Source organism: Acomys russatus, chromosome 16 (assembly GCF_903995435.1).
Source record: "Acomys russatus chromosome 16, mAcoRus1.1, whole genome shotgun sequence".
In the NCBI taxonomy this organism is placed as follows: Eukaryota; Metazoa; Chordata; class Mammalia; order Rodentia; family Muridae; genus Acomys; species Acomys russatus.
The window spans coordinates 1,133,286-1,147,111 of NC_067152.1; the positions used below are offsets into that span (position 1 = coordinate 1,133,286).

Sequence of the window (13,826 nt, forward strand, 5' to 3'; positions counted from 1 at the left end):
TAGACCTCCATGCACAATGGGGCTTTGGCTGAAGAGTGTGAAGGGTCCAAATGGAATCAGGTATCAAGAGCTCTAGTCCCTAGTTTGTGTGATTTGTCTACTTGGCAGGTGTGAGAGAGAAAAGTGGATGAATGAAATATTGTTGAGGGGGAACAGATCATAGTAATCCCATTGTTTGGAAGGGAGATGTGAAGGTATTGTAACCAAACTGTTTCTGAAGTGCAATAAAATCATGACAAGCTGGAGAGAGCATGAACAATGGGTTGGAGACTAGGTTTATAGGAAATTAATAGCATGGGGAGGAACACTTGGTAATTAAATAATGTTACAAAAGATCATCACGGTTATTCTGCTTTCTGTTTCTGGAGTCTTTCTTCCATTGGCCCTGTCTTTAATGGGGCCTGGATTCATCTCCCACTATTAATAAGTCTCTTCATCCTTCACTTCTCTACAAAGAATGCTTTCTTTGTCTCTTACCTCCTCAAAATTGGGTCTTGAGCCATCAGGTTCAACTTCATACTCTCAACTTAATCATTCCCAATTTTGTGGTGTTTTTATTTCAACTACAATTGTATTATAAGGATGGTGTCCGAAATATCAGAGCGATTAGAATAATATGGAAATCCATTGTATATATATTTAATACACTGGATATGATTTGTTTGACCTAACTTTTAGAGTAAATCTTGCAGATACATTTGTCACTTTCTTCTTATGCAAAATCGTCTTTTTCTGCACTTCACACCATAACCACTATTCTGCTGTTGATATTAAATAACATTCATGAGCATTCATGAGTTACACTCTTGCTATATTCCAATGTACCTCCTTGTGCTAAAAGTCATTAATAAGAAGGTAGCACAATTTCCTCGTTATTCCTCCTTTCCAGGTATCTTGTATGACTGTCAGGTCCCTGTACACTTTTCTTGCATGCATGCACCAGAGTTTTTTCTGAAAGTCAGTTAGGAAGCACATTTACTGAGCTGAGGATATGTGAATTTGGGCTTTACATATGGGCTCATTATGTAAATTCATGGGTCTTTCTTCCCCCCAAATCATGAATATTTCTTCTTAGCCTAGATATATACTAAAGGAGGGCTAGCCAGCCATGTGGGCAAGATGCCTGAACATGGAAAAGTGAAAACTCTATAAATAGACCTAAGAGTTTACTAAGCAGCAGAGGTAACCAATGATGCTCTATGAACCTCCAAAAGAAATAAGCAAGAATAGAAAAGAAGACTGGAGAGAGACTCACCATGGTTATGTATACTTGAGCATTTGTCATCCAGGTAAGGCCTATGGGATCTTCTTTGTCAGTGGGGATGCTGAGAACCCTCACCAAGCTAATCTAGTGACTGTCGCAATTAACATCCTCCAGTGGACACTGCAGACACTGGTATCTCCTGGACTTCAAGGTGCCTGAGTGTCCGGTCAGTGCAACTACTAGACATTTCCAGGCCAGCACTTATGCTGACAGGCTGTTTGCACTGGAGTATTTGTTAATAGCCCCAAAAGATTGTATGCCTTTATATGTATTATACATTTGTAATTATTAACTCACCACAAGAAGAAAAATTGCTTTACATGTAGAATGACCAATTAATACTTCAGTTCCCCTAAACTGTGACTCTAGGCAATGGAATGTAAATCTTAACTATGAAATGATGAAATCTTGGGTGTGTGAAAGTGCTGACTGGGAAATGTGAGTCAGAAGGGCTCACTCACTACTTTGAAGTATGTTAGTGAGTAAATGACCGTTTTTGCTAAGGACCAATAGGAATTTTCCCCAAGTGATATGGCTCTGACTTTCAAGGATTTGGGTATAGGGAAAGCTGGTCCCTTGATTGAACTGTTGTATGTGGTAACTTAAATAATAATTGCGCTAATGGTTCTGGGTTCGTGTCTAATTTCATGTTAAAGTAACTATGAGAGAAGAAAATGAGACTTCTACCACAGATTTCGTTCTCCTGGGAGTTACCAGGCAGCGGGAGCAAGAATATTTCTTCTTCATCCTCTTCCTGTTCATTTACCCCATCACAGTGGTTGGAAACATGCTCATCATCCTAGCCATAAACTCAGACGTTCGCCTTCATAACCCCATGTACTTCTTCCTCGCCAACCTCTCGCTTGTCGACATCTTCTTCTCCTCTGTAACTATCCCCAAGATGTTGGCCAATCATCTCCTGGGTAGCAAAGCCATCTCCTTTGGGGGATGTCTGGCACAGATGTATTTCATGATATCTTTGGGAAACACAGACAGCTATATACTAGCTGCAATGGCATATGACCGAGCTGTGGCCATCACCCGCCCACTTCATTACGCGACAGTTATGAGTGCACGGGCTTGTGTCCTGCTGGTTGCTGGGTCCTGGGTGATTGGACATGCCAATTCACTTCCCCACACCTTGCTCACAGCTAGATTGTCTTTCTGTGGCAATAAGGATGTGGCCAACTTCTACTGTGACATCACCCCTTTGCTCCAGCTGTCCTGTTCTGACATCCGCTTCAATGTGAAGATGATGTACCTCGGGGTTGGGGTTTTCTCTGTACCACTGCTGTGCATCGTCATCTCCTATGTCCGGGTCTTTTCCACAGTCTTGCGCACTCCTTCCACCAAGAGCTTCCTCAAGGCCTTGTCCACCTGTGGCTCTCACTTGACAGTGGTGTCTTTGTATTATGGGACAGTCATGGGCATGTATTTCCGGCCCCTGAACAGTTACAGTCTGAAGCATGCATTGATAACCGTGATGTACACGGCAGTGACCCCAATGCTGAACCCTTTCATCTACAGCCTGAGGAACCGGGACATGAAAGCTGCACTGAGGAAGCTCTTCCATCACACCACCTCCTCATCCCCCATGTGAGACCATGCACTGCAGACACTGTGGTCCCCAGTCAGAGGCACTGGAAATCCAGCTGCAATGTTACCCCTGCAAGGAGCTGGGTCATCTTTCCAGATTAAAATTCCTTCCCTAAAGAGCCTTTTGACTGTCTGGGAAGGCAGCTGATTTCAACATATTTCTGCAGCGCAAGGCTAACCAACCTACTGACCAGAAGAGTGAAGTTGAGAAAGTCTAAGCATTGACTTTGGCATGTCAAAATCAGACTAATACTATCTGTCTTGCCTTTTTCACAGGCTATGATCACAGTAGCTCATGTTTCAAAGACTGTCAATCACTGTGTGCTATTTTTTTCTAAGTACTATGTTTATCATCTCTGCTAGCCTACAAGCCTGTATGTACAAAACTTGTCCTAATATGTGACTATACCGTCACAATCTTGGTTCTGTAACCTGCATCCAATAAATGAGAATGGGAGTGGGATGAGTGAATTTAAATATTAGTTTCTGAAATTCAATCTGATAGTGGTCATAGATTACCAGACTGGACATAATTTACTCACCTTTATGTCTTTTTTATTTTGTTTTGCTTCTTGAGGCAGGGTCTCATAAGAAGCCCAGGGTGGGTTTGAAACTCTCAATCTCCTTCTCTCATCTTCTAAGGGATAAGATTGCAGAAATTTGCCATATTACTAAGTTCTCCATCCTAAAATATTTAAAGAAACTGTGCCAGGGATGTGAGTGGTGGGAAAAGAAAGGTATTTTAGTTAGGGAATCCCAGGGCAGAGTAATGAAAATGCTTCACAAGCAGGAGTATCTATGTTTGGATCCCAGAATTCAAGTAAAAAAAAAAAAAAAAGCTGGGGCCAGCCACGTTCTTCTGTAATCCCAGAACTGAGAAGGTTTGTCTGGGAGGATCCCTGGGAATGGCTGGCCAACCAGTCTAGCAAATTAGTGAGCTCCAGGTTCAGTGAAGGAGCTGAGAATGATTGAAGAAAGCATCGCACATTGACATCTGGCCTCCACATGCACTCACACATGATTAAATGCGAACCTATACACAGGTGTGCACACACACACATAAACACCCACAAATAAATCATTAATAAATTTCAATGTTTTAAAACACATATATAATACCTAGTAACTACTTAGCAAAATTGTGGCAAGCTGAATCTCAGAATTCATACAATGTGAATTATGTTTTTATGGGTCCACCTGACAAGGTCAAATAGGACTAGGTAGGCCTCCTGTGGAAAGATAGTAAGGACCAAAGAGAAAAGCACAAAGAAGAGCTGAAAATTTCTGGACTCTTAGGACAGCACCAAACGTCCTGCGATAAGCTCACAGTCACATGATTTTCTGTTGCAGAGTTGGCCTTCCATCATTGTCTAAAAGAATCTATAGAGATGTTTATAGTTGTAGGTACAGATACAAACTGTTGAAGTTTTCTCTGAAGTCACTGTCTCAGCCATCTCCCCTGGTGCTGTCAATCAGGCTGTTCTGGAGGAATGGTACTAATAGACCACCGCTGCTGGCATAAGTTCAGACGAGACTACTGCATTGGGGACTTTCCTTGTGACTTTTCTGAAGTATCTGGAGGGGAACGGTATAAAAAAGGAAGAGTTATTCTGGGCTCACAGATCAAGGTAAGGACCGTTACGGCAAGGAAGACAGAGCATCAGAAGTGTGAGGTCACATTTCATTCACAGTCAAGAAGCAGAAAGATGTGAAAGCTGGTGCTCAGCATGCTCTCTCTTTTCTCATTCAGTCCACAGCCTCAGCCCATGAAATAGAGTTGCTCACTCTTAGGATGGATACTCCTCTCTCAGCAAACCCAATCTAGAAACTACCTCAAAAGCATGCTCGAAGCCTTGCCTCAGGTAACTCTAGATCCTACAAATTGGCAACCAATATCAACTGCCACAACTAAGTACCTTATATGCCAGGCAACATCACATCGTATCCAGTCAGGGAATAAAAATCACACCTGGTGAATTTATTCTCACTAATGTTTTATTTTGAAAAAGAATCATTCTTTTTTTAAAACTTTGTTTATTTATTCCCTTTATGTCCTGGTCATAGCCCCCTTCCTCCTCTCCTCTCAGTCTCACCTTCCCAGCAACCCTCCCCTTCCCCTATTTACCAAAGATGGGGAGCCCCCTACCCACTCACCTCAGATCATCATGTTCCATCAGGACTGAATTTATCCTTGTTCCCTGGGGCCAGGCAAGGCAGTCCCATCAGGGGGACGTGATCAGGCAACAGAGTCCATGTCAGAGACAGCCACTGCTCTCCTTACTAGTGGACCCATATAAAGTCTGACCTGCCCATCGGCTACATCTATGTAGAAGACCTAGGTCCCGTTCATGCATGGTCCTTGGTTGGTGCTTCAGGGTCCACAGGCACCTCTGGGCCCTGGTTTGTTGGCTCTGTTGGTCTTCTTGTGGATCTCTTGCCACCCTTAGGTCCTTTTATCCTTCCCTCCACTTTTCCACTAGACTCACTATGCTTTGCCCAGTGTTTGGCTATGAGCCTTGGCATCTGCTTCAAACAGCTGCTGGATGGAGCCTCTCAGAAGACAACTCTGATAGGCTCCTGTTTGAAAGAGAATCAGAGTATCATTAAGAGTGCCAGACCTTGCCTCTCTTCCTTGGATTGGATCTTGGGTTGAGCCAGGCATTGGTCCAACATTCCCTCAATCTCTGCTCTATCTTTATCCTTCCACATCTTGTAAGCAGGGTGCATCTTGGTTTTTGTTTTGTTTGGTTCTGGTTTTTTTTCTCTGATATGAAGAAGTGTATTATATGAGAACGGAAAGAGAAAGAAGATGGGTATCCCCAAAGAGAGACAGAGACAGAGGAAGAGAGATAGGGACAGGTAAGTGAGTAAGAGTGTAGGGTAAGTTTTGATCAAAGTATTTGTGGGTGAGTTGGTGTGCTCCTCCCTCCACTAGGAATGTTGTCTAATTAGAGGGTTCCTCTTCAGGCTCCAAGGCCCATGCTACTAGAAGTCTCAACTATCATCCCCTTCATATTCTCCCAGAGGCCTATTCTAACTTAGGTCTCCATCTTGTTACAGAGAAGCCCCACCCACAGTTTCTCTTTTCTCTGCAGGCCTCTGTCCCTGCTCTCCCCAGGTCAGATCTCCACCCTCATATCTCTCTGCTCTTCCTCTCCTACCTTGTTTCCTCTCTTTAAAAACTCCCTCTACTTATTCTATTTCCCCTTCTGAGTGAAATTTAAGCATCCTCCCTTGGGTCCTCCTTGTTACTTATCTTCTTTGGGTCTGTGCATTGTAGTATACTTATCCTGTACTATATAGTTAAAAGTCACTTATAAGTGAGTACATATAATGTGGGTCTGAGTTACCTCACTCAGAATAACCTTTTCTAGTTCTATTCATTTGCCTGAAATTTTCATGATTTCCTTGTTTTTAATGGCTTAGTAGTATTCCATTCTGTAAATATACCCATTTCTTTATCCAATCTTTGGTTGAGGGACATCTAGGTTGTTTCCAGATTCTGGCTATCACAAATAAAGCTGTTATAAACATAGCTTAATATGACCATTCTACTAGTGAACTAGACTGCCATTAATACAGTTTCCTCAAGACCCAGCTATTCCACTCCTTGTATTTGTGACTGAACATTCCAAAGTCACTAATTCTTAGCACTTTGATCAGTAGTGAATCTCTGCGGTCTTCCTGCCCAGTGCAAAAAAAAAACTGTTTTGGCCAAAGACAATAGCAACACTAATATATGAGCACATCATTTGCAAGCAAATAGACACTGAGATCATGTCCATTGATCTTCCCTATCAGTTGTAGCTTCCCTGCTATGGCCTATGAGCTCACCAAACATGAGATTTGACCAGGTCAACAGTACCAAATGTGAATACTCTCCAATAGAGTGGACCTCAAATCCAGTCAGACTTGCCACTGTTGCACCAATGAGTGCACCTTGCCTAGCTAGTTATTAGTGTCACATTCAGGTTCCACCACAAAGACTGTTGATGACAATCCTCTAGCAGAAATCAGGTTCTGTTCTATGTGAGGGGTAGTTAGCAGGAAAGAAGCTTCCACCTCACTTACAGGTTGACTTCTCTGTATCCTCTGACCAGAAGTGTCCACTCTGTCTTTTGAGACAAGGTCTCTCACTGGCCTGGAGCTTTTCAAGTAGGCTAGGCTGGCTATACTTGTAGTTGTACCTACATTTGGCTTTTTAAAACTGTAGGCTTTGAGGAATGAACTCCAGACTTCATGCTTGTATGGCCAGTACTCTATCTGACTGAGCTATCTCTTCATCCATGAAAAACACTTGCTATATTTCAAGTCACATGAAGAAGTTTTAAGTTACTGTTTTGTTCTTGATGTTTTCAATAGCAACATGAAGGTCAAAGATAATCTTACACAAACAAAAATGTCCCTCTTGGCCAATGACATCAGTTCACAGAAGAACCATGTATTGCATCACTGAGAACCAGAACTGAGCAAGTGATGAGCAGGACCATGCCTTGACTAGGATTGTTAAATTACAAACCTCTTTTTTCCACACTCTGGTTGTCCCTATTTTTAAACTTAAAGCTCATATCAGTGGGTCACCTTATTCGTCCTTCATCCAAAACTCATATCTTTCTTGTTTGTTTGCTTGTTTGTTTGTTTGTTTTTGAGACAGTGTCTCTTTATGTCAGCCTGGCTGTCTTGTAACTCAATATTAAAACAGGCAGGCCTGGAAGTCACACAGATTCGCCTCTCTCTGCCTCTCAAGTGCTGGAATTAAAGGTATATGCTTACTCACCCAGCCCTGTTAGTCATACCTTTGATTGATGACTGAGCCTGGCTTGTTGGGACTTCTGTAGAGAGAGAGAGATTCTGTCCCTAAACTCCATTTAAAGAACCAGAAATGAAGCTTTTAAAATGTGATGATGGGATCAGCATGTTTGGAAGTTTATGTATGACAGTGTGAAGCTTCTTTTTGAAAGACTGCTTCAATCAAGGGTAATGCCAATCACACAGTGACAAGATTATTCTAAGCTATCTAAGATCAAAATCTCTAGGGACAGCATATGCTATTGAGGATGCAGAGAGTGGAGACTACTCCATTGCTGGCAGGAGTGCAAACTTGTACAACTACTCTGGAAATCAATCTGACACGTTCTCAGAAAATTGGGAATAGCTCTACCTCAAGACCCAGCAAAACCATTCCTGGGCATATACCCAAAATATGCTCCATCATATAACAAGGACCCTTGTTCAACTATGTTCATAGCTGCTTTATTCATAATAGCCAGAAACTGGAAACAACCCAAATGTCCCTCAACTAAAGATTGGATAAAGAAACTGGTACATTTACACAATGGAATACTACTCAGCTATTAAAACCAAAGAAATCATGCAATTTACAAGCAAAGGGATGAAACTAGAAAAGATCATCCTGAGTGAGACACAGACCCGGAAATACACACATGGTATGTACTCACTTATAAGTGGATTTTAGCCATATGGTACAGGATAATCATGCTACAATGCACGGACCCAGAGAAGATAAGTGTGGAGGATCAAAGGGAGGATGCTTAGATCTCACTGAGAAGAGGAAATAGGAAGAATAGAGGTTGTGGTTGAAGAGAGGGAACAAGGTAGGAGAGGGAGCACAGAGAGATATGAAGGGGCAGATCAGACCTGGGAAGAGCAGGTGCAGGAGGACAGAGACCTGCAGAGAAAAAGAAATTGTGGGCAGGGGCATCTCTCTGTGACAATCTGGAGGCCTAATTCAAGGTAGGCTTCTGGGAAGATATGACAGGGACTCTAGTAAAGACTCCTAGTAATAGGGCCATAGTAACTGAAGGGAACACCTTCTAATTAGACAAGAGTCCTAGTAAAGGGAGGGGAACACTAACCCACCCAGAAAAACATTGACCAAAATTTATCCTGCCTACAAGATGGGCAGGGATAAAGATGGAACAGATAGAACAGTGATTTAAGGGAATATCAAACCAATGCCTGGGCTAACCCAAGACCCACACCATGGGGAGAGCCAACCCTTGACACTATTAACAATACTTTGCTATGCTTATAGAAAGGAGCCTAGCATAGTTGTCCTCTGAGAGGCTCCACTCAGCAGTGGTTCGAAACAGATACTGAGACTCATAACCAAACATTGGGTGATGCATAGAGAGTCTTGTAGAAAAGGACAAAAGGACCTAGAGGTGACATGAGCTCCACAAGAAGACCAACAGAGCCAAGTAACCAGAGCCTAGAGAGACTTGCATAGACTGAAGCACCAACCAAGGACCATGCATGGACTGGACCTAGGCCCCCTACACAGATGTAGCTGATGGAAAGATCAGGCTTCATGTGGGTCCTCTACTAATGCAAGCAGGAGCTGTCTCTGACATGGACTGTACCAGCTTTTTTTATCACTTCCCCCTGGCAGGACTGCCTTGTCAGGCCACAGCGGAAGAAGATGTGCTCAGTCCTGATGTGACTTGATGAGCTGGGATGGATAGGAAGGGGTGACTTCTCTTTTCTGAGGAATGGGGAGATGGATGGAAGGGGAGACTGGGAGGAGAGGTAGGATGGTGTTATAACCAGTATGTAAAGTGAATTTTTTAAAAGATTATTCTAAGGCTCATCAGAGGTCTCTCAGAATAAAGTTCAGAAGGCACAGAGCTGGGGTATCTGGTGGCTATGGCATTTAGAGGCCATGAAGAAAACGATGATATGAAGGTTCAGTATAAGCTGGCTCTTCTTCATGCCCTGGGTATCAGTGCATGGAAATGACACCCTGATAACTGCTAATGCTGAAGTGGCCAACTAGGAGCACACAGGGAAAAATTAATAATCCCCCAGGGTACCTGAAAGGTCATTCGTTCCTCTGTAGACAACTGGCTGAAAACCGAACAGGAACGAATTGAGGCCTTAAGTTTGCATGTGTTTCAGTGTTCAATCACCCCCCAATGCCATTATTAGAGAAGGAAAATGGGGAGGACATGTGACTCTGTGACAAGGAATGGGACACCCAGGTACTGGAACACAGCACTGAGAAGCTGCTAGTTTTTGAGTTGCCTCCACTGCTCTACAGCTTCCTTGCTGTCTTGAGCTTCATGCTCACTGTTGGAGAGAATCAGTGTACTTTGAAGAAATGTCTGCAGCCAAGTGCTCACAAGCTATGGTCCCATAGCACTTGATTGCCTTGGCCCATTGAGATGGGAAATGTGGGGCTGCTTTGGGAGGACAGTCCACATTCTAGACACCAAAAGAGCCATGGGATGTCTTTCTTCACTGGACAGCTGCAGGAACGTGTGTAAGAGTAATTTCTTCCAGTGAGTTGTTAGGTCATTATTGCTGTTGGGAAGCAAGGGAGGAACCTTTTAGACCAGCATCTTGTAGACATCATTCTAGAATATGTTTTATGGATTTTGTTTGTCACTTCCTCATCACTGGGTTTAGCTGTACATTTGGCCAGGAATACACATAAGCCACTTTTTGTCCTTTGTAGTATATCATATTGGAAGACACATGATTTGTCCAAGGGTAGGCATGTGGTTTTGATCATTTGGAAAGGGTGACATACACAGAAATGTGTGTTGGTAGGTGCTATTTTCTATTATCATTTATAAATAGTTTGAAACCAATATTTATGTGGTACTTCACCAGTATTGATTTTTCAAATTTAAAATTTACTAGTTGAATTTTATCCTAAGAATAAGCATTCATACTTACTTTGCCTTTCCATTCCCCCCCCCCCCGCCCTTACCTTACTGTCTCTTCATTAATTAATTGATTCATCTATTTTTCTTCCATATATATCAGTATGATGTACTTATTTTTATTTAATTCACTTACTTGTGATCCATTGGTGTCATTATTTTGTTGTTCTGTTTTCCAAGTCTTAGCCAATAACAACCATTCAAAATGGATTCTTTGACTCTTGGCATGTTTTCACCAATCTTGGAGTGACCTTATTGAAAGATTGAGGAAAAATCCACACTGAAAGGAGACTGTTAATGATTATATATTTGAGTACATATGGTTGTATATAAAATATAAATATATTTGTACATATATAAATATACATTTAAACATATACATTTTAGAGAGAGAGAGATTTACTATCTCAAGAAACCTACACAATAAAACAGTTTCAACAGAAGCTTGCTTTTTACATTAAAGAGAGTTCTATAAAATGACATGTGCCAAAGGAGATTTTATTTGGTTGGATAGAGTAGCTTTCTCAGTTTCAGTCCAAGAAAGAGACAGCTAATGGATTTTCTTGGAAGAAGTCCAATGCTACTGGACCACATCCTTCTCCTTTTCAGTAAATTGCTCTTGGGGGAATATGTGGGGTCTGAGGCAATTGCTAAGCTGCAGCTTCCCACAAGAGATAAGGTCCCACACTGGTTCTTCTGGGAAACAGGTAGATAGGTAACCCTGGGCTGGCACAGTAGCATATTATTGGGGTCCTGATGCTGAGAAACAAAGTCTAATTTGCAGTCCTGCCACAAGGAGTATTTAGGGCTACCCTGGATACCAAAGGAGCCACCCAGCTGTGACCTTATGAGACCATACTTCAAAGAGAAACAGCGTCAGAGAATTTTTCAGGATATATTTATCAGCATAGAGGGCTGAAGAAGAAGCACCAGCTCACTGTGATGGTGGCTAGGACAGACAAAGGCAATGTGGTAAGCTCACAGCTGGGATGGTACACCAACCTTAAAGGAACCCTGTTCACCACCACAGAAGCAGAATGTCAGGTCCTGGGATAATAATATGAATAATGTTTGTTTTTTTTTTTTTCATCTCCAAAGAGCAAGTAGAAGAGAGCAAATCTCTTCACAGTGAAAGCACAACCAAGCTTTGACAAGTGCAGTGCTTGGGAGAGATGTATAGACATTTCAAAGTCTTTCCAGACAAAAGGCAGGGCTTCCAAGGAAGTCAGTGCAGTCAGCAAACATTTTTAGTGAAGGGGTCCAGAGCACCGGCTGCAGGGAGAGCTCGTGGAGAAGGAGCCCTGAAGGCTGGTGTGGCTTTGAGGACAAGAGCATGAAGTGAGGGTCAGGACAGGCAAATGAAAGAAACCTTCCCTTCCACACAGAGGAAATCATGGGTGCATCCTCAGAGTGGATGTGAGTCTCGTGCCCTCCTCCTGGAGCATACATGCAGAAAGGAGAGCATTCTAGGAGGAGGAGGGGTACATGGTTTGCCTGAGAAGTTTCTTCCTGTGGGGTAGATCCTATAACCTAGGATCCACATGGAAGCAGGCCCACAGTTGGCCCACAGAACATGATTGCGGACAGAAAAGAGGTTTTAATTTCTTGGGCTCTATGGTCAGTAGGCAGTACATCCTGGAACTCTTCCATGTGAACTCAGGGTAACTGGTTTTTTGTTTCTTTTGCTTTCATGTGCCCCGGTTTCTGAGGGAAGAATGGAGGAGGTGAGCTGTGTGTGCCCCTTTAATGCCTTCCTGGCTCAGCATTTACCTGCAATACCACACATCTCTTTGCTCATGACACTAACTCACACTGCAGAATCACAGTGGTGGAGAAGAGGGTATGGCTTAGCCTTTCATGTGGTGGTGATGCTGGGTTTAACAATCGTGGTGGCAAATTATTATTGTGCTAAAATAGAAATTTAATTTCAAACTAGTCAGCCAGTTTCAGAAAGGCTTTAAAGTCTTTGGAAACTGATAGAAATTTAATGAAGGGTTGGGATTGTGGCTGCAGAAGAAGCCAGGAAGGTGAGTAGCAGCACCCTATCAGCATAATCTCTTACATACTGAACGGCTTCTTAGTCTCTTAATAAGCATCTGATTGGCCTATAGCTGGGGCAGGAAACAGGAGGGAGGAGTTCTGGTAGAGAGTGTGAATGCTGGGATAGAGTGAAGCGCCCAAAAGAATTTGCCCCGGGATACTGAGGAGGACAGACTCATGAAACTTAAACAGAGGTAACCAGCCATGTGGCACAACTTAGATTAGAATAAATGGGATATTAGTTACACAACTCAGGGAATATTCCTAGCTATACTAATCTAGGCCATTGTAAATATATTTAAGTCTCAAAGCCATTATTTCTGGGAGCAAGAGCATGGGTGAAAACCATGGGTTACAGAAAACCCATGCTTACAACATCCAGACGTGAAGTCCAGCAGAAAATCTTCCTTTGGGCGGGTTGGTCTTTCTTTGATGCTGAACTCTCAGGTCTGGCAGAGCCAGACTTTGAGTATTTTCTGTCCTAGTCCAAGTGGAGGAGCTGTCTTGTCTGAGCCCCAGAACCCCGATGTCTCTCCTTAGCTCTTCAGATACTTGCTTGTCCCTCTTTGCTATCTCTGCCCTTGTCGTTACTAGTAGCAACGAGGGCATATTCCCTTGTACACAGACGAGTTGAAATGTTCTATCTTCATTAACAACCTAAGTTTCAGGGGCATGCTGTGTGTCTCTCAAACACAGCATGTTCCAAGTATATATTGTGTTTTTAGTCTGGATGAATACACAGTTGTGAACAAGAAACAGGACTTTATAAAGAAAATAGATGGCAACATGAACGCCTAAACATGAGCTGAACAAGGACAATAGACATGTTAATGTGGATGTGGTGTGGGGGGGGGGTTGTAAGAATTATTGAAAAAAAGAATCCATGATTTTGAAAGAGAGTGAGCAAGGAGGAGTATATAGGACAGTTTGGAGAAAAGGAAACAATGTAATTATATTATAATCTCAAAAGGTAAAAATAATTAATTTTGATGGTGGGGAGGAGGTCCCATCCATCAAAAATAAATATTTTTATCTTTTGAAATTATAATATAATTACATTGTTTCCTTCTTTCCTCCAAACCCTTTTATATACCCCTAGGGGAAGGGAACAGGGCAGAAGAGGGAAAGAGGGAAAGAGACTGAGAACAGGAAGATAAGACAAGGGGATAATAATTGGGATGGAATGTGACTAAATTTTAATAAATAATTTTTAAAATAATTAATTCTTAGAAAGGCAT

The 13,826-nt window shown here is 42.4% G+C and overlaps 1 protein-coding gene across 1 annotated transcript; it reads left to right on the top strand.

Annotated features, from left to right (window-relative positions):
- The first annotated feature begins 1,925 nt into the window (after positions 1-1,925).
- LOC127199799 (olfactory receptor 1A1-like) lies at positions 1,926-2,864 on the top strand. Its single transcript, XM_051157789.1, has one exon. The coding sequence runs from the start codon at positions 1,926-1,928 to the stop codon at positions 2,862-2,864; it is 939 nt and encodes a 312-aa protein (XP_051013746.1).
- Positions 2,865-13,826: the final 10,962 nt, after the last annotated feature.

Excerpts from the sequence above, each read along its gene's own strand:
- LOC127199799 (XM_051157789.1), top strand. The coding sequence starts at position 1,926 with ATGAGAGAAGAAAATGAGACTTCTACCACAGATTTCGTTCTCCTGGGA.